The sequence below is a fragment of the Crocodylus porosus genome, unplaced genomic scaffold (assembly GCF_001723895.1).
Source record: "Crocodylus porosus isolate Cpor-Errol unplaced genomic scaffold, CroPor_comp1, whole genome shotgun sequence".
NCBI lineage: Eukaryota > Metazoa > Chordata > Crocodylia > Crocodylidae > Crocodylus > Crocodylus porosus.
Window position 1 is genome coordinate 5,453,915 of NW_017728931.1, and position 20,368 is coordinate 5,474,282.

General features: G+C 46.8%; 1 protein-coding gene across 2 annotated transcripts in view; it reads left to right on the plus strand.

The window, feature by feature from the left end:
- The first annotated feature begins 2,519 nt into the window (after positions 1–2,519).
- Positions 2,520–20,368, plus strand: part of LOC109316199 (GDNF-inducible zinc finger protein 1-like) — a 39,932-nt gene continuing 22,083 nt past the window's right edge. Inside the window, exons 1-2 of one of the 2 annotated variants that reach the window (XM_019544084.1) lie at positions 2,531–2,627; positions 18,446–18,534. Coding sequence is in view for 1 of the 2 variants with exons in the window: in XM_019544083.1 (XP_019399628.1) it covers positions 2,590–2,627 (38 nt within the window). In the remaining variant the exon portion in view is untranslated. Of the gene's footprint in view, positions 2,628–18,445; positions 18,535–20,368 lie in introns of both variants that reach the window. The other variant, XM_019544083.1, reaches the window with a different exon arrangement.

Genomic DNA, 20,368 nt, shown 5'->3' on the forward strand with positions numbered 1-20,368 from the left:
AGCCCAAACCATCTGACATCAGTGGCAGCAAGATGGAGTTGCCTGGGCTTGTGATTGAAGGTCTTTGGGAATACATCTTTCTATTTTGTTTTGTACAGAACATGGTATACTAGAGTCCTGGTTAATAACTAGGCATCTTTTACTTCAGGAGTCTTGTACTATTTGTATAGGGAATCTTGTATTACTACCATACTGTCAAGAATAAGAAGTATTAGTTTGCTCAGCTTCCAGCACTTAGATTTTACAGTTTAGGGATAGGAAAGCATGGTCAGATGAGTACTGTCAAGTGAAATGACAGATGTGGAAGATTTTAGACTTCCAGCTACTTCTGGTTAATGTTTATCACCAAGGCATTGAGGAATTGTATTTCATAATCCCCTGATATTTATTTTTTAATAGAAATAACTGCAAGTACCTACAAGATGAGACTGATATACCAGAAACTTCTCTTTTTTGTAAAAGAGAAACTATTTTTTCAACTTTTTGTAAAAGAAACTAAAGGAATGTTTTATTTGAAATCTATCTGGGGATTAATTTATTGAAAATGTGCCCTACACACACTGGTTTCATATGTAGCCATCTCATCTCCTCTGTAAAGGTTGATGTTTATTAAAAATGCACAAAACTTGCAGTCGCTCAGGTTTGCACTTCCTAGCTTAGATTCTTAACACCCTCCATGTTTCTGAAATGGTTTTGGCTCCATTCCTATCCTTGCCTGAAGGTTTCATGTTCTTCAAATATCAGCAGGAGGCTTCTTGGATAAAAGATTATCCCGCCCTCCAAGCAGAAATGCTTAATGCTGCCTTTCTCCATGGATCCGAAAGAAAGGAGAGATCCAGTAAACATGAAGACTCACACACATTCTCTGAAAAATATGTCAGTTAAGGCTTACAGCCCCTCACAGAAGCGCACAACCTGCTGACTTGCAGAAGATACAGCAGAGTTAATAAGTTGGAGATGGAAAGAACGTGCATAAGGGCCACTGATGGGTCTGTAGTTGCACAGGCGAAAATATAAAGGTTGTGGAGGAAATTCTTCCCAGTCTCAGTGCCAATTCTGCTGAATTGTCTCTCAGCCCCAGCTCCTGGAGTGGGGAATGCCAATCTATTGCTGTCCTGGACACTGTGGTGCTGTCCTGACCCTCTCTGTCTCGCTCTTGTTCTCCCTTCATTGATCTCATGCTTCCCCTAATGTTTCCTCTCACACTTACCTGTCCATCCTCTCCCTTGCCTCCTCACATTCTCTCCTGTCATCCCTCCACTCCTCTTCCCACACATCTTTTCTGCCCTTAGACATCTCTGCTTTCCTTTCACTTTCACCTTCCATCCTTTTCTGTCCTCATATTTGTTTGCCCCCTACAGTGACAGTGTCTGTCTCCTGACAATGGAAGGGCCCTTTATTTTCCCTAAGGGCAATCGGCTTCGTTCCCCTCAGAAACCATGGGAGGTGGCAGCTGTCTTTACTAGGGGCAGCCTGCTGTGCGTGGTTAGATTGGTAGACAGGAGTCTCCGAAGCCAGTGCAGAGCAGGCAAGTATATTGCTAATGAGAGTTGGTGGTATTCGTGGCTCTGGGAAATTAGAAGGGAAAAACTAGGGACTGACAGCAACAGCCAAATCCTGTGCTGCCTCTTGGAAGTGGCTTGCTCAGGCTACTGCCCACTGAGTCAGAGGAAGTGGGGAACCACAAGGGTCAGGGTATGAGGCCCTGGGTTTGAGCAACTGCTCCCAGAGGAAGTCCCCCCTCCTGGTGCACACCGTAATGCACACAGCTTCACATCTTTGGAAAGTGGTCGAGCCCACTGGGGTAGGGTTGCCAGCTCTGTTTGAATCTACGGTTTCATCACTTGACATAATGACATTAATGACTGATCTACTGTACTGTACTCAGAAAGGCAAATTAACATTACATTTTAAAAACCCACTGGACTACTGTATAAATTGGACTCAACTTTTAATTTATTGTAACGAATGCCCTATCATTACTCACATGAACACCCGGGCAAGGGCAGGGCACTGGCCGCTGAGGTCACCCTGCTGTACTTGCAGCAAGTGAGGAGGTGCAATGCCTAGGGCTGTGTCAGAGGTGAGGTGCGGGGGGGGGGACACTGGATTTGGCTGGGGGCAAGGGGCTTGCACTATAGGGGACCTCTGCAACTGCAAGGTCAGGAGGCGCCCAGAACCCCCACTCACCCACCCTTGCCAGGTGGGGGCGGGGCTGCCAGCCCGCGGAGGAGGCTGTGCCCGCAACCAAAATGGCCGCCCTACCACCTGAGGCGGGGCTGGGCGTGCCTGAAGCACCACCCCCACCGGGCCCCCCTCAGGCGTTCCTAGGGAACGGGCGCGGAGAGCGAGGGATTAGGTGCCCGTCTCCAAGATGGCCGAAGAGAGAAGAGAGAAGGACGCTCCCCGCGAGCCCCGGGCAGCCATCTTGCGTTCGGGCAGCATGGCCGCCCGCGTGAGCGGCCTCCGCCATGGGCCGGCCCGCCCCGCCGTGCGCCGGCGGCCCCGGTCCGTACCATCGTGCTGACGGGGTGGGGGGGGAGAGGGGCGTGGGCTGTTCACGCTGCCGCGCCCAAGCCGGACGGACCCATGCGATCGCGCGCGGGCAGAGCGCGCCGCGGGGCAGGGTAAGGCGGGGCGGCCCCTATGGATGGGCAGCGCGCGGGGGGCGGTGCCTACAGCGGGACCTTCCTGCCCCCTATAGACAGGCGCTGGGATGGGGTTCCTGCTATAGCAGAACCTTTCTGCCCCCTATAGGTGGGCTGGGGCGGGGGCTATAGCGGAATTTTCCTGCCCCTGTAGATAGCCACTTGGATGGGGTTCCTCCTATAGCAGAACTGTCTTGTCCCCTATGTTTGGTTGCTGGGCAGGAGGGGTGCCCCTATAGTAGAACCTCCCTATCTCAATGGGAGGCTGCCATGCTGGGGGTGCCCTTCAGCAGACTCTTCCTGCCCCTATAGACAGGCACTTGGATGAGGTTCCTCCTGTGGCAGAACCTTCCTGCCACCTATAGATGTGGGGGGCCTATAGCAGAATCCTGTTGCCCTCTACAGACAGGGACCGTGCTGAGGTCGCCTCTATAGCAGAATCTTCCTGCCCCCTATAGGCAGGCAGTGGGATGGGGTTTCCTGCATAGCAGAACCTTCTGTTCCCTATAGACGGGTGCTGGGGAGGGTGCCCCTATAGCAGAATCTTCCTGCCTCCTATAGACAGGCACTGTGCTGGGGTGGGAGTCCCCCGTAGTGGAATCTTCCTGCCCCCTATAGGTGGGCAGTGGGTACCTGTCCCTGACAAGTAGCTGGGGGTTGGAGATTGCAGAACCAGAAATCGTCTGCAGATGAGATTGTGTAAGTGTGGTCTGAACAGGGACTACAGATTCACTTCCCACTGCCTGCTTTTAGTGTGTGTAACCGCTGTGCCCCCCGATGGGTTAACTGCTTTGGTTTTCCCTCTCTTACCTCCCCCAGCAGTGCCCCTTCCTCTTTCCTTCTCCCTTTCCTCCCCTTTGTATCTTAATCACTGCTTTCTGTTCAGGAGCTCTGCTCCATGCCGTTCCTTCTCAGTTTCTGATGAAGTAAGCCCTCTGCTCATGAAAGCTCACACATCTCTGATTTAGTTGGTCTGTAACGGCTTACCTGCAGCGCAGGTGCCCCTGTGTGTGCCACACAGCAGGGCAGGGAGGGGACAGGCAGCACAGCAGCACATAGGGCAGGAAGCAGAAAGCAGACCTAGCAGGGAACATGGGGCTGGGAGTAGAAAGCAGAGCAGCAGATCGAGTAGGGGAAGGGGACTAGAGTGGCACCTCCTGAGGGTCGGGGGTTAATTTGTGGCATGCCTGCTGGAAGGGTCTCTGAGGTGCAAATCTATCCTGCCTTCTGCCTGACTTGAGACTAACACTGCTAGCTACCTCTCACTGTCCTTGTAGGGGGGTTCTGCCCAGCTCTGGGTGATAGGTGCTGCGCTGTGCTGATGGGGGAAGACTAACAGCATACTGGGCTTGATTAGCAGGAGCATTGCTAGCAGATTGAGGGAAGTGATTGTTCCCCTCTACTGGGCATTGGTGAGGTCACATCTGGAGTACTGTGTCCAGTTTTGGGGCCCCCACTACAGAAAGGATGTGGACAAATTGGAGGGAGACCAGCAAAGGACAACAAAATGGTGAGGGGGCTGGGGCATGTGACTTACCAGGAGAGACTGAGGGAACTGGGTTTATCTAGTCTAGAGAGGAGAAGACTGAAGGGGAATATAATAACAACCTTCAACTACCTGAAGAGGGATTCAAAAGAGGATGGAGCTGGACTGTTCTCAGTGGTGGCAGATGACAGAACAAGGAGCAATGGTCTCAAGTTGCAGCAGGGAAGTTCATGTGAGAAATTTGGAAGAATTTTCTCACAAGGAGGGTAGTAAAGCACTGGAACAGGTTACCCAAGTGGTGGAAGCTCCATCCTTGGAGGTTTTCAAAACCCAGCTAGACAAAGCTTTGGCTGGGATGGTCTAGTTGGAGATGGTCCTGCTTTGAGCAGGGGGTTGGACTAGATGACCTCCTGAGGTCCTTCCAACCCTCATTTTCTATGATTCCCCCCCCACAATGCACACCCAACCTGCCACCTGCAGTTGACCACTGGGCTGCCAGGCCACAATCTCCTAACTTCCTCTGGGCAGCCCTGCCCCCTGTGGAGGGGAAATCAGGGAGTGTCCTCTCCACCCAGCATACACACATGCACACACAGATGAGTTTTGTGTTAATGAGGCAGAAAGCCTCTGGTTTGCCATGGAAGGACTTACTTCTGTAGGAGCTCTAGGTCTAGATGTTGGATTTCCCACTCCTTTGGGCTCTCTTATCACAAAGTCATATGCTGCCAGACTGCATGATCACTCCTGCCATAAGAGGTGACCTTTGGCATCACACTGCAGTTCAGCTTCATGCTGTGCTAGCCACATGTTGCCATCATCATCTCTCTGACTAGTGCAGCCTCCAGCTGGCTATGGTATTTTGGAGCATTGTTCACTACACTGTCTTGTCCCCAGTCCTGTAACACAAATACAAGCCCTTAATATTATGCATGTCAGTAGTTCCACTGACATTAACAGAACTGATCGCATACTTAATATTGAACCCAAGGATTTTTGAATGTCCACTTCTGATAGAGCACGCTTTAAACCAGGGTTGTCCAACTTCAGATTGGCCAGGGGCTGCTCCAAGATGAGGCCACAGGTCCCAAGCTGGTGCCCCACACACTCCGGTGCTGCCCCCCAGTACTCCACATGGTGTGGCACTGTGCTTCACCCTCAGTTCCCTGCAGACTTCTCTGTGGCATCAAGCTATATGGGTACTCCATGCTACCACCATGCTTCCAGGCACCTTGGGCTGCACCTTACCAACTTGCCCTTCCCCCTCAGAAGCCAGGAGAAGGAAGGGGAGCCCCAAGATCCCAGCTGCTGCAACAGCTGAAGCAATAGGGGCAGCAGCTGGATGTGAGCCTGAGGGCTGTATGTGACCCCATCGTGGACCTTGTGTTAAGACTTCCCTGCTTTAAACAATAGATCCCTAAAGCTATTTAATACTTCGTCTTTCATATTTTTATCTCTGTTCCCATTTTGATGTTTATAAGCATCTTTTCAGCAAGGGAGAAGCTGACTATACGTAAGGTCCCATCGCATGCATAAAACACAGCAGCTAAAAAAAAAAGAGGAAAATAATTTTAACTTCAGCCTTTTCATCATCTTAGTCAGTGAGTTGTAGCTAGAATAGACACAGCATTTTCAGCCTGTATTGTGCGGTTTTTTTATTTTATGGCAAGCAAATGGTGTTCCTGGAATATTCCTAGCAACTGATGAAGTAGGTTGTTGCCTTCAAAAGCTCCTGCCTCTAAATCAGTTAGTCTTTCAGGTGCCACCCTGCTCTCTACCTTCTGCTTTGAATATTACTGTTATCCGTAGACGGTGCAGACTCACCATGTTTCACACATGTGAAGTGAGTTTCTCTCATTTTTTGGGTTTATTTTAAAGTGGATTTTTGTTATTGTTATGTACTTGCATGCTTAGAGATGGTGTATGGTTTAATAAGACACAGATAAATCCATTTTTTATTTTAAAAAATTCTTAAAGTATCACAGTTGTACTTTACGATGGCCCAGAAATTATGGGGAAAAGATTCATATGTTGTTTTTATTTTTAAAGACCTTGTGAAAGATCATTTCCCTGTTTTTTCCTGTACAAATTAGCGGACCAGTCCTGTGTGTGCTTCTGCATGTGTGTAACTTCATGACTGTAAATTCAGAGGGGCTGTTTTTTCATAAAGTGAATCAATGCATAAGTGTCTGCAAGTGTCCTTTTTTGTGCTTTAATAGTTATTCATTGTTTGTGTGCCCCATGATTATCAATGGATTTTATCATTGCAACAGTCTTTCCAGATAGGGAAATACGTTCCCTATTTCACAGATGAGGAAACAAAGCAGAGGTAGATGAAGGAACTTGCCAACACAGGAAGTCTTTGGCTGAGCTGAGAAAAGAAGGTAGGGCTCCTGAACCCTAGTTCAGAGCCATACCCACTACTTAACCCTTCAGCAGAGTTACTGTGCGTCCTTGGGATATATCATGTATATTTCTCTACGACCTTGAATCTGTACATGGGTTCAGTGAGTGGTTTAGCCATAGACAGCCTTGTTGAAGTCAGTGGGGTTCTACTCCCAGTTTCAATATCCTTTGTGTGTTTGCATCCAACACTAGGTTAAAATGGTCCTCACTTGAAGGAAACGTTTCATGGAAAGGTCCTTAGGGAAACAGCTGTAAAGGAGGAAGGAGGACTCATCAGTCAGAAGGTCATGTAAAAATTGCAGCAGCACAGCATATAAGTACAGTATTTAGCAAGTTTCATGTGAAATAAATCCAATTGTGTACCACCAAATACTTATTTTGGGGGTACCATTGTGATCCAGGTCTTCAGCTCTCCTACTTCAGTGTACCTTTAATAACTCTTTATGTGACAGACAGTACAAACTGTAAGTAGACAGAAATGGGAAAAGTAAAATATTATATCTAGTTCTTACAAACCCTTTTTACCCATTAATCTCCCCAAAACCTACCTTTCCAATTCATAGTGTGAGTGTCACTTCAAGATAATTTTACAGCTGCTGCCTAGTGCTTCATTGTGTTATAGAAACATGGTAATATAACTTGAAGTAAATACAAATCGCCTTTAATCAAGGCCTCTTGTTTCCTCTACTCTATTTTTGCAAACAGCTGAACATGTTCCAGCTGTGTTATCAGATGCTGTAACTGAACTGAGACGTGTTATGGCATTTGCAGTTATGCTGTTTGTTTTTTGTAGTCCAAATTTTGTGATATTACCTGTGAAAGAGTTCTAGGGATCGATTGTCCCTTCCCTGCAGGGAATTTCCCATTTAAAAGTGTTAAAAGTACTCATAAGCAGACCCCTAAAAACGGAGGAAAATCAGCAGTTGCCTGAATGTCACGGGGCATCCATAAATGTGTCTTTTAAATGCTTGAAAAGGGAGGGGAAGCTGGTGGTCCTGAGTACCCACCAAGTGCTACAGTATAATTGTTACCTCCTGTAGTGATACAAGTTTGCTCAATCACTGTAACTTTAACCCTGAGTGAAAGGGTGAGAGTTGCCACAATTCTATTACATTTGTATCACTACAGAATCATGCAAATTAAACTGTTACATTGTAACAGCTTATATTAGTATTACTGGATATCAGTACAATTATTATCTCTATCAGTACCCACAAAGACTAGGATCTGCTCCTTATCTTTCATAAATAATATCTGAAGTATCCATCATAACAATATTTGCACACCATTATTGTCCTTTAACTGTTGCCATAAAATCAGTTTTCTTTCTTTGAGGCAGTGGTTATTTACAGTGACACTGCAGCTTTACTGTCCCCACTTTGGCTGTCTGGATGGAAACTCTTTGATGCTCTCTATTTGTCATTAAGCTCTCTTCAATACATGTTTGAATGCATGTTTGCATGGTTTTTTTTTTTCCTGAAACAGAATAAAAAACATTTTCAAATTTCCTATGAAACGAGAGTCTAAAAAAATCATCTTAAAGTGAGCAAAATGTTTTATTTTGATGCATCTGAGATATTTTTTTCTAGTGTCAAAGGTTTGAAACTTTAAAGCAATGCTTCGATCAAAACTGTGAATTTTGCCTTCTGAAAGTTGTTGTGATGCAAAACAATTGAAATGTTCAGTTGCAGGAATATTTCTTTTCACTTTTTCCTAAATAGAATCTTATTAAAAATAATGTATTGATTTTAATGAAAATGACATTTTTTGTTGCAAAATCAAGATTTCAAGCCACCTTGAATCTGAAATCCAGTGCAAGTGGAAAGACACCCATTCACTTTACTGGTCTTTGGGTGAGACTCTGAGCAATCAAGAATAGAAAAAAAACCACCTGATCTGTGAGCAGACCTCTCTGCCACTGAAATTAAGGGGCTCTTATAGGCATAGGATCATCTATTTAGATCTCAGTACCTTGAAAGAAAGGAGGGAGTTAATTATTTAAGATGATAATACATTCCTCCAAATTATACTTTTTTTTGAGCTCCCTAATTCATCATAGTTTCATAGTTTCTAGGGTCAGAAGGGACCTGAGCAGATCATCTAGTCCGACCCCCTGCCATGGCAGGAAAGAATACTGGGGTCAAACGACCCCAGCAAGATGTTCATTTTAGACTTGCTTCTGCAGGCAAAATAGAAGAGGTGATGGTGAAAATATTAGAACTTTATATGTTCAACCGGTGGCCCATGGGCCTCATGTGGCCTGCAGGGGGTTAATTTGTGGCTCCTGGGCTCCCATCCAGCCACTACTCCTACCATCACTCCTGCTGCAACAGCAGCCACAGTTTTGAGGCTTGTGCTGCTTTCTCTGGCTTCCACTTCCTGCCCCTGCCCCTGTCCCTGTCCCTGTCCCTGGGAGTGGTGCAGTGTAGCGCAGTCCCCAGTTCTGGGTGAGTCTGTGGCTCAGAGTGCCCAAATGGCACAGTGCATTGGGGAGCCTGCAGCTGGGGAGCTGAAGGCGAAGCCAGGGTGCCCATGCACAGTGCAGTGGGAGGCAGAGAGGTGGCATGGCTGGTGGCCTGTGCTGGTGCTGGGGCAGTCTGGAGCCCTTATTTGTGTGGCCCCTCCAACTGCTTAGAAGTTGGACTGCTCTGAACTAGACCACGGTTGGCCAAGCTGCAGCAGTATATGTCCTAAGTAGTACCAGCAGCCTCCGTCCATACACATGGCAGACCAGGGAGGGAGGAAGGAATACAGCAATGAATAGGGCATGGAGGAGAAAGAAGAGCAACAGATTGGGCAAAGAGCACAGGGCAGAGAGGAGACCAATGGATTGAGCAGAGGAAGGGAATCAGGGTGGTACTTTGTGAGGGTTAGGGGCTCATTTGTGGCACGCCTACCAAAATGGTTGACCCTACAGTGCTAGACCGCTGCCTGTGGTTCATTGTCCAAAACAATAATGAAAAACTGGATTTGCAAATTTAGCAATTTCCAACTAATCAAATTGTCAGAAAATTCCCATGCAACCAGATGAAAGAATATCTCTACTTCTCTGCAAAATTTTGTATTCTCTGCAACCGGGTTTTGGGTTCTACATGTTGTAAGAACTTTGACTCCTAACCTGCCATTCATGTCTGACCTTTTAGCAAGGGCCTGTCTTTGTTTAAATCTGTAAACAGTGTCCATTTAACTATAAATACTAGTCTTAACATTTAGATCTATGGGATTTGGGGCTGAAGGCGATATCTATACCTTTACCTGTGTCAGGTTAGGAAGTTTGGGGCACTGTGCTGGATAGTTATGGAGAGTGGTGTTTGTGCAGTTTTAAGAATAGATTAGGCAAACACTTGTACTGGATGGTTTAGATAGGGATGACCCTATCACTTCAGAATGACTTAGACAAATTGGAGGATTGGGCCAGAAGGAATCTCATGAGGTTCAACAAGAACATGTGCAAAGTCCTTCACCTAGGACAGGACAATCCCATGCACTGGTACAGGCTGGGGGTTGACTGGCTAAGCAGCAACTCTGCAGAAAAGGACCTTGGGGTTACAGTGAACAATAAACTGAATAAGAACCAGCAATGTGCCCTTGTTGCCAGCCAAGAAGGCAAATGGCATACTGGGCTGCTTTGGTAGGTGTGTTGCCAGTAGGTCAAGGGAAGTGATTATTCCCCTCTATTCGCCATTGGTGAGGACACATCTGGAGTACTGTGTTCAGTTTTGGGCACCCCACTATAGAAAGGATGTGGACAAATTGGAGACAGTCCAGTAGAGGACAACAAAATGGTGAGGGGGCTGGTGGGGCATGTGACTTATGGGGAGAGGCTGAGGGAACTGGGCTTATCTAGTCTAGAGAAGAGAAGACTGAGGGGGAATATAATAGCAACCTTCAACTACCTGAAGATGGATTCAAAAAAGGATGGAGCTGGACTGTTCTCCGTGGTGGCAAATGACAGAACAAGGAACAACTGTCTAAGTTGCAGCAAGGGAAGTTCCGGCTAGAAATTTGGAAGAATTTTCTCACTAGGAGGGTAGTAAAACACTGGAACAGGCTACTCACAGAGGTGATGGAAGCTCCATCCTTGGAGGTGTTCAAAACCTAGCTAGACAAAGCTTTGACTGATTCTGCTTTGAGTAGGGGGTTTGGGATGATCTAGATGGGGCTGATCCTGCTTTGAGTAGGGGGTTGGACTAGATGACCTCCTGAGGTCCCTTCCAGCCCTAATTGTCTGTGACTTTGTGATCCTACTTGGGCAGGGAGGGGACTGGAGGGTTGGACTGGAAAACTTCCTGAGGTTCCTTCCAGCCCAACTTTTCTATGATTCTGTGGTGAGCCTTAGGCAAAATTACCTTTCATACTGAGGTTCTTTTTTATTGCAATATTTTTGGTATAATCCTTTGGGTCCTTTCCTTTGTTCATTTTATTATTCTGTGCAATTTTGTAAAGAGAATAGCAGTTTAAGGACTTTGTCTATAGCTATTAGCATATATCTGCAGAAAAAGCTATTTTTCCAAAAAATGAACCAAAAAAATGTGGGGTCAACTTATATGCAGGGTCAACATATAATTGGAGCAATACAGTATGGCTTTTTACTTCTCCAGAAAGTACTTTCCTTGGGCACTTTCCTTTAACAAAGATATTTTATTTTTTCTCTTCTAAGTGAATATCTTCATCAGTCAACTGGCATGAATTTACTGACTGTAGCAAATCAAGTTGCTGAATAAGGGCTCAGTCCTAAATAAACCTCTCCATTGACTTTTTGAGACTTCTCATAGGAATACAGTTACTCAGACATAAGTGTTTACAGCTCAAACCCTATATTAAGTCAGAATTAATCACTTGCAGTGTTTAGAAGTATTTCAGTTCATTTATTATTCCTTCAGATAGACCTGATACAATCTGTTCTCCCAAAAACATAAGTTTCTTATGAAAGAAAAAAACGTGGCTATGAGTCGCTGAGAAATCTTGAAACCAGCAAATTCAGGCAGCCAGAGTGTGACAACATTACATGAGAAGCTACAAATCATGAATTAGTTGTGCCTTGCTTATTAAAATGTAATTAACACTGTCGTGTTTGCTGGATTAACTTTGAGAACATCAAGTTAGCTTTCAAGTTTATTATTCAAACCCATTTGCTAGGCTGTAATATTGATTCAATATCATGCTGCTGTATATGTTGAAGGCTGGTTTGACCTCTTTTATTTGCACTTTGTGCTAGCATTGGTAATGCCTGAATTAAATGACATTAAGTATGAGGAACGAAAGTAGAGCTTGTAATTTAATGCCAGTCATTATTATTATTGCCAGTTATTATTGTGAGGAGTAAACACTGCAGAGTTGAGGTGAAACAGAGCCAGAAGGCAATAGAAAGCCTATTCAGCTATTTATTTTGGCCTAAAGCTCCTCCCTTGGCTATAATATTTGCTTGGTTATGCAGTTTCAGCAGGTATGTATTAAATAACACCAATTTATAATCCGCAACTAGATTAGGAGTATCAGATTCTTGAGTGGGTCAGATTCCTGTTTGAATTCTCAGGTGTGGGCTGGGTATTGGGATTTGGTATTCAGCACAGTGGCAGTGAATCACCCCAGCTATCAGAGGAATAGCCACACATAGTTTAAGAGCAGAATCTTCTATAACATCAGGCACTTTTACATGTGCTCCAGTGTGGAGGGTGCTTTAATTACAGCGGCTCTTGGGAGCTGCTGTAATTAAAGCACCCACAACGCCTCGTATATTTGGTGTCCCATGCTTCAAAATGGCACGAGGGAGCTTTAACTAAAGCTTGTCAAACGAGCTTTAGTTAAAGCACCCATAACACCATTTTAAAGCGTGGGGGTGCTGAATACATGCAGCTCTGAGGCTGCTGAAGTGTGCTAATTAGCACAGTCCAGCAGACTCAGTTAATTGAGTCTGCTCTGACACATGTTAGCATGTGTTGGAGCAAGTGTTGGGCATGTGTATAGGTGTCCATCATGACTAAACTTTTAGTTTACTATTGCTTTTATTAAAGTCCCCTTCATCAATTACACAGTATTTATAACTGCTGCTATTTCTGCCCTTTGCTTTCCCGTTTTTGTCTCTTCTTCTGTCTTTTCTCTGCATCTTCTTCCTGCATCAAGGGCCACTTCCTTCTTAAGTATCTCACTTCCATCCTGTTCCCTTTGCCATGTTATACAGTGATCAATGATAAAAGTAGTAATGGCAGGTCATGTATCACTGTTTTGCTCTGGAATTAATGTCCCTATAAATTGAGCAGGAGTGAAGGAGTTTGTACTTCTGAGTCATTGTCTCAGGCTGGCTGTACGCACGGGACAATAGCAGCATATCATCAATTTGCCTTTCTTTCTTTTGCATTTGGAAGGTTCATTTTACAACCAGAAGGACTGCAAGATTAGACTTGGTTTTTAAAAACACAGGCTGTGGATAATCTGAATAAGACTACATAAGTACATACAGGTTTCCCTTGCTTTATGCGGCGCATACGTTCCTGGAAAACTGCACATAACTCAAATTTTCATAAAGGGAACTAAGTTTATAAGGTGACAGATAGGGATATTTTCCCGTGGGGGTGAGGGAGGGAGTGGGGCTGGGGCTAGGGAAGGAAGGGGCAGAGGGAGGGGCGCAGCGCAGGTGAGCAGCTGCAGGCAGGTGGTGTGAGCCACTCTTGGGGCTGCAGCAGGGAGCAAAGCAGAGGGAACTGTCAGTGGGTGCAGGGCGCAGGACTGGGGGGCACAGATCTTGCTGCTATGTACACCCCAGGAAGACTGCAAGCAGGGGGGCTGCACCGGGCTCTTCCCAGGGGTGTGTACCCCTGGATCTGCACGTGGGACAAGGGCAGGCTGCTGCTGCAAGCTGAAGCCAGCAGCAGCACCAGGCTCTTCCCAGCAGGGGGCTGGGCCATGCTGTGCTTAGGGCGGGTGGCGGTGCTGGGAGGGGGTCTGCAGCCACCCGTTTTGCCATAGGCCCCCCCCACCTCCCCTTCCAGCACTGCCACCCCCCATTCCAAGTGCAACACAGCCTAGCCCCTCACTGGGAAAACCAGGCCCAGCCCACAGCAGCAGCCTGCCCTCATCTGCATGCAGATCCGGGGGCACCTGGCACCCAGGAAGAGCCTGGTGCAGCCCTTCCAGGGTGCACATAGCAGCAAAAGCCCCACACCCACTGACAGTTTCCTCTGCTTTGCTCCCTGCTGCAGCCCAGGAGCGGCTGACGCAACCTGCCTGCAGCCACTGGGCTGTACTGCACCCCTCCCCCTGTCCCTTCCCCTACAGACTTACCTCACATATAATGAATTTACCTCAGATATAACAAATTTTGGGTGTTAAAAGGGTTATCGCATAAGAGCAAATTTGCATATACAGAACCACATAAAGAGAGGGAAACCTATAAAATACATCAGATCAGGTCCTGAGGCTAGGTATTTATCATCACTTCACTAAGTCTGCTACTAAAATCTCTGTTGTAAATTCAGGTGTACCTAGCTAAAGAATTCAGGGTATGCTTGCTTTTACATGCACTGGACTTGCAATAGGGGAAGAGAGATACTGACAGATGCAAACTTTATTTATCCAGAAGGGATGCATGTGCTGGACAACAGATAAAAACATACTCTCCAAAACTGGTGCAGCTCAAATAAAGAATTTTACCAAACTTGGGTATGCCTTAATTAAAAGCTACAGGATGATGTGTGGCTGAAGATATGGAGACAGCTGTTACTTAGACATTATTGAAGTGCTCTTTACTCATTGTGGGAAGTCACTGAGCCTTGCCTATTTATGGCTAGATGGTGATATTCTAAGGACCTTGTTATACATTAATTTTAGATGCCTTCTAAAGCTCTTTTCCCCTGGATTGTCCACACATTAACACGCAAAACTAGCTTTAAGCGTACTTTTAGCAGCTTAAAGTTAGGCCACTCCAAGGCAGGTTTATCTCTGGTCTGTGTTATTCAGTTCATGTTCCATTAATGTGTGGCCACTCCCTACAGACAGCTACGCTGCCGTCCTCCAGCATCCCAGGATGCAGTGTCCCCCCTTCCTGTTCTGTGTCGACAAATGTTCTACCCCCTGTACTCTACTGCACAGCAGGGTGGAGACAGGGGGAATCTGGCACCAAGCCAAATCTCCCTCCTGCTCCCAGGTGTGTGACCTTCCCACCTCCAGAAGTGTGACCCCATGCAAACACCCAGCAGAGAATATGCCATTTAACCAAGTCACAGGGTCTGGGAGTGGGGTCTAGGAAGGGTGGGGTGGGGAACAAGGTAGGAGGCTGGATTGGGTCCCCATGAGCAGGGGTTTGCTTCCCAAGGCATGGGTAGTAGCTCCCCCAAAAGTGCCTTCCCTTGCTGCTCCCAGCTCCAGCCACCCCAGGAAGCACAGCCCCTAGTCCCAGTTTATTAAAACATGAGACCTTTTGAATTTACTACCTCTTTATTTCTTTTTAAATTCTTTGGTTTTTTTTTACTATTTGTTTTATCCTTCAGTGGCTGATTTCCTTCATTTCACCAGCCATTCCCCACCCCCATTTCCTTTCTACCTCACATTTTATTATATACCCAGATCCTGTTAACTTTCTGCCTCCCAGCTTCGTGTTCCTGCCCCCCCCCCAACCCATCTCCAACACCCCCATGTAGAGCAGGCATAGAAGCCTGTCGTGGCTCAGCAGACCTTTAGTGGCAAGTCGCACCTTGGTCTGGCCCCTGCTCACCAGCCCTCCAGTGGCAAGTAGAGCAATGCAGATGGGGGACAGCCAGAAGGTTTTTTTAGCCTTAAGGTGTGACTGCTCCAAACTTAAGCTAACACTAACACTGATCAATGTCTGAGCAGTTCATCGTGCAACATGTAACACGGCCCTCACTCAGGAGTGGGCAAAATATAGCCTGCAGGCTGGATCCAGCCCTCCAAGATATTCTGTCTGGCCCGTGGCAGGTTCCTTGGCCCGCCCGCCTGGCCCAGGTGCATGGGACAGCCCAGGCTGTGGCACATGTGTAACCAGTCCTGCTGCCCCCAGACACATGGCAGGTTAGGGGTGGAACAGTGACTGGACTCAGATTCCCAGCATCCCCCATGGTGGTAGCTCACTTTGCTCGGGTGCCACTGCCAGTTCACCCTGCATCCACCACAGTGGGTGCTGGACAGAACAGGTGAGTAGGGTCTTCATGGAGATCGGCCCAGTACACCCACAGGCAGGGTGCACTTGGCCAGACAGATGGGATAGGGCCGTGGGCAAATGGCGAGCAGTGTCCAGGAGTGGGTCGGGTGGGACCAGGGCCAAGATCGCAGGGCAGTAACAGTGCAGGGCTGGGGCCCAAGGCAGAGCTACCATCCACTCACCATGCTTCCCTACCCATGGAACCGGTGCCTGTCTCAGGGATGTGCAGGGAGCAGATTGCAGCTCTGCTCCAGGCCCTGGCCCCATGCTGTCACCACCCCATGGTACTGGCCTATCCACCTGTCCTATTCCCAAATGCCACTCCTTGCCTGCCGGCAGTCCCATCTAATCCACCTAGCTGAGCACACCCTGCTCATCCACCCACTCAGTCCAGTGTCCCCAGTGATAGGTGCAGGACAGAAGGCCTGGGGCTAAATAGACTCAGTTGCACCTCCCTGTCACACCAGGCCAGACTGGGTCAGCACCCCTTCCCCCTCGGCCTGCCACAGCTTACCAAAACTCCTTAAGTGGCCCTCTAGCCCAAATAATTGCCCTTCCCTGCCCAAACTCAACAGTATCATGCTCCAGTTGAGTTTGGGCAGGGAAACTCTGGCACTGTTTGTGAAGTATGGCATTTCATGGTATTCAGTGTGAGTAAGGGTATGTCACTTCATTGAGTACTCTCAGAGTTATTCAAGCTACAGGATATTCCTCGGACGCTGCTGGGTGGGTGGCATTAAGTCTATGAGTAGCCAAAAAAAAGAGTAAGGGACCATCTGATAGAGAATGAGTCACAGACTGCAGAGAACGCCACCCATATGAAAGTGATTATGTGGCTTAGAAAGTAAGCTAGCAAAATGTAACGCATTAAAGGAAGCTGTTTTTAAACCATATTGGAAAGAATTTGACAGGAGAATGAAGAGAGAGGAAGAAAGATCAAACGGAAGTCAAGAAGTCGTGAGGGAATGAGTATTTTTGCTTATATCTATCTCTGTGTAGGTGCGGACATCCCGCTCTTTGGGCTGGATCCTAATCATTATGTTGGTGTATATCCAAACTACCACTGCAGTGAGTGCAGCTACACTGGACTTGTACCAGTGCAACTTTTACCAGAGTCTGAATACCTCTTACAGCTGTTTTTTACCTTAATTGTTGCAAAGGGGTGGTTAATTTAAAGCCAGAATCTCTACCTCATCATATAAACAGTGCTGAGTGAGTACAGAGCCAGTATAGAAGGCTACAAGATCAGCATAGTGGCATTATTAAGTGCAGACTGCACAGAAGTAAATTATTACACAGACTGGGGCAGCAGACAGCCAGATCTGTGGCATTCCATGTTGTGGAGAGTCCCTGTAACTTTTCTCTTGGGAGCAGAGAGGTTTCCTATGCATGTAGTCAGGGATCCCATGACATACCTCTGGATGACCTCAGATACCTGTAGGTCATATTGCTTCCTGAACCCACAAAACACTGTGCTCAGCAGGAAGCTCCTGCAGCAATGGCTGAGGCCAATCTACTGACCTTGGTAAGACTTGCCGCCTCTTGTGACTGCCCTAGAAACTCTAAGGCTGCGATGGACAACTACCAAGAATTGTTTGGGAGGGTGTACCCTTCCATCCCTGTTCTAACTCAAGTGATTGAAATGAACAAGAACACATAGGATAGACAACCTCTGTTTGCACTGATTTTGGAAAGTCATGTTGAACTGATATATATATAATTTGGAAATAAACAAGCTCTGCTAAAACACAGTACAGTCATTGAGAATCCACGTGGTGCTGAATAATAAGTTATTGAATTTAAGATACACAAATCTGTTGCTCAGTAAGGGGCTTTGGTGGTGATTCACTGGGCACATCAACATGAGTTGTTTACTGTGGAGACACCTAATGAGCACAGTAAATATCTTGGTGTCTTCGTATGTGGCCCTGTTACACTGCAGGACACTAATAAACTCCGCAGCAGGTTAGTACTTGTAAATACAAGTACTGTCCTGCTGCAGAGTTTTTTCATGCTCAGCAACACACATGTAAACGTTGTCCTGGCTGGCTGGGACACAAGGGAGCTTCATTGTGGGCGCTGCCTGCCAGCTAGCTCCACACTAAAGCACCCTCGTGCCCCAGCCAGCCGCTCAGCAGCATGTTGAACTGGGTTGGAGCAGCCCTGGACTGGCAGTTTGACCCCCAAACTCCCTGCCAGCCGGAGCTCCTCCACCCCAGCTCAGTGTGCTGTGGTCCTGGGCACACATTTAAACAGCACACCTTGGAGCAAAGAATTCCAGCGCTATTTGCATCAGAGTTTATTGCTGTGAATTAATTGCACATGTAGACGCACCATTGATTAGTATTATCTGGTTACATTTATTTGGAGCCATGGCATATTTATATGTGGTAACTTCATAATGGCAACCAGTACTCTGTACAGGTGTTGCTAGCCTTTCATTTCACTGGTTCATCTGAACTGCAGGGTAGCTATTCCCATCTTCCTCTTCTCTGCAGTATTTCTGGTTTATGAAATGTATAACTCAAACTAACCCTTGTATCTTATTTTGAGAAACCAGCCATCTTATTATGTTATTTTAGCTTTTCTAGTACTGAGAAGCACAACATTACATTATTTTTCAGTTGCTCCCTAGTCTAAATTCCTCGAGGGTACAGTTTTCTGAAGTATTTGTCCTTTTGTGCATTTCCACTGAAGTCAATGCTGGGCATTTTTAGAAACTCCAAACTTATACAGAGTTTTCTTTTCGCACAGGCTGGGCCTATTTCTACCTTTACTTACACTGCTGTAAATCAGAAGTAGCTCCACCCAAGTCATTGGAATTGCAGCAGAGTTACGCTGGAGTAAGTGATCAGATTCAGTTCTTAGATCTTCTATAACACAGTCATAAGTATCCTTTATTAATAAGTTAAGCAGTGCAGTGCAGTGACTGATTAATACTTTTGCCACTGAGGATTTTTTTGCCATGAACTATTTGGATTTGTAATTAAATCTCTGCCTTGCAGAGGTAAGTGCCTCTTATCATATATCTCAAACTGGGCACCCAGGAGGTAGTTGCATACAACTTTAATACTAAAACTTTTAGGTTGTGTGAATGGTACTAAGCTGGTTGTACAGTGCTGGTAAAACTGATGTAACCTATTAAATCAATGATTTGTTGCTGAATAGTGATGATGATTGCTAGTGCAGTTGTTACACGCGTACAGCATTAGTAAGTATATTTTTATCAGACCAGCATCCAGGGGCCCTGGCTGGGATCAGGACACCAGCATGCTGAGTGTTGTACAAACACAGATAAGTGTCAGCCCTTGCCTTAAAGCAGAGACCTCCAACTCATACAGCCCCAGGCCTGATCTGGACCACAGGGTTCTTTGTGGACTGGATCCAGACCCAGAGGAAAATCTGTGAATCTCTGCCGGTGGGGTGAGCAACAGCAGCATTAACCCCCATGGGTGCCTGAGCCACTGTATCAGCTCAGGAAGCTGTGGGGGTCAACACTGATATTTGCCATGCTGCTGCAGAATTGAGTTCCCAGCAGGGTTTCCATAGCTGGACATTTGGCAGCAGGGTGAGTGACAGCAGCAACAACCCTCACAGAACAGCTGCTGAATTACCAGTCACTCCAGGAGTCATGTGGGCCATATGTTTGACACACCTGCTTTAAAGTGTACATGTATCTTGTGTGTGTTGAGACAGGAAAGCTTAAGAGTCTGTCTCATAGTAATAATGTTACAGGATTATATCTATAGCAAGTTGGGGAAATGCAGAGTTTTTTTGTGTTAAAGTCTTAAAGTTCTTTTCAGAAAGTGTCTATGAAAGTTTGAAAATAACAGTGAAAACTCAGCTACTTGGTGGTGAGCATGGCTATCTGGCATTATTATGGTTTTACTTTCTTTTATTTTATTTTATTCAGAGTTTCCAAAAATATAAACCACCTCTATTCATGTCTCTGCATTTATAACTGTGGTAAACGTGAATCCTGTAAATCTAACCACCAAATAGAAAATCTCACTAACATCTCTCACCCTTTGTCTACAAGTCTGGATGACTTTGTTATGTGCTTGCTCAACAAAGATTTAACCACCTATTGCTGGAATGGAAGCCATATACTGTAGGGCAGTTGTTCTCAGCCTTTTTCCTACCGGGACCCATTTGCAAAAGTCCACGGCCTGTCCCGACCCACACCCCCCTGGCCCTGCCAATGTCCAACCCCTGCCCCGCAGGCCATGCTGGTGTCCCTTACTCCTGACCCACAGCTCCTTGCCCCTTCCAGCCCTGCCAGAGGGGTCCCTAGCTGCCCCCATCCCATTCGGGCCAGAGTTCAGTGGCTGCGGCAGCTCTGGCTCACATGAATGGCAGCAGAGCAAGTCCAGCCTCAGCACAGGCGCGAGAGAAGAGGAGGAGGAGAGGCCTGTGGCACACCCCCTGCCCTGGGCTGGGGCTGCCACGTCACACCAGGTCGCCTAGTCATGGCCCCTCCTGCCCCACTGAGTGGTGTCTCCCGGCCACCCTGCCCCTGTGAGCACAGGCACCCACTGGCCCCAGTGCCGCCAGCCTGACCACACAACTCTCCCTCAAGTCTCAGTTCCTGGTCACCTTCCCCCACTGCCAACACACTCACACATGCTTTCTCTTTCTTTCTCTCTCTCTCTCTCTCTCTCTCTCTCTCTCTCTCTC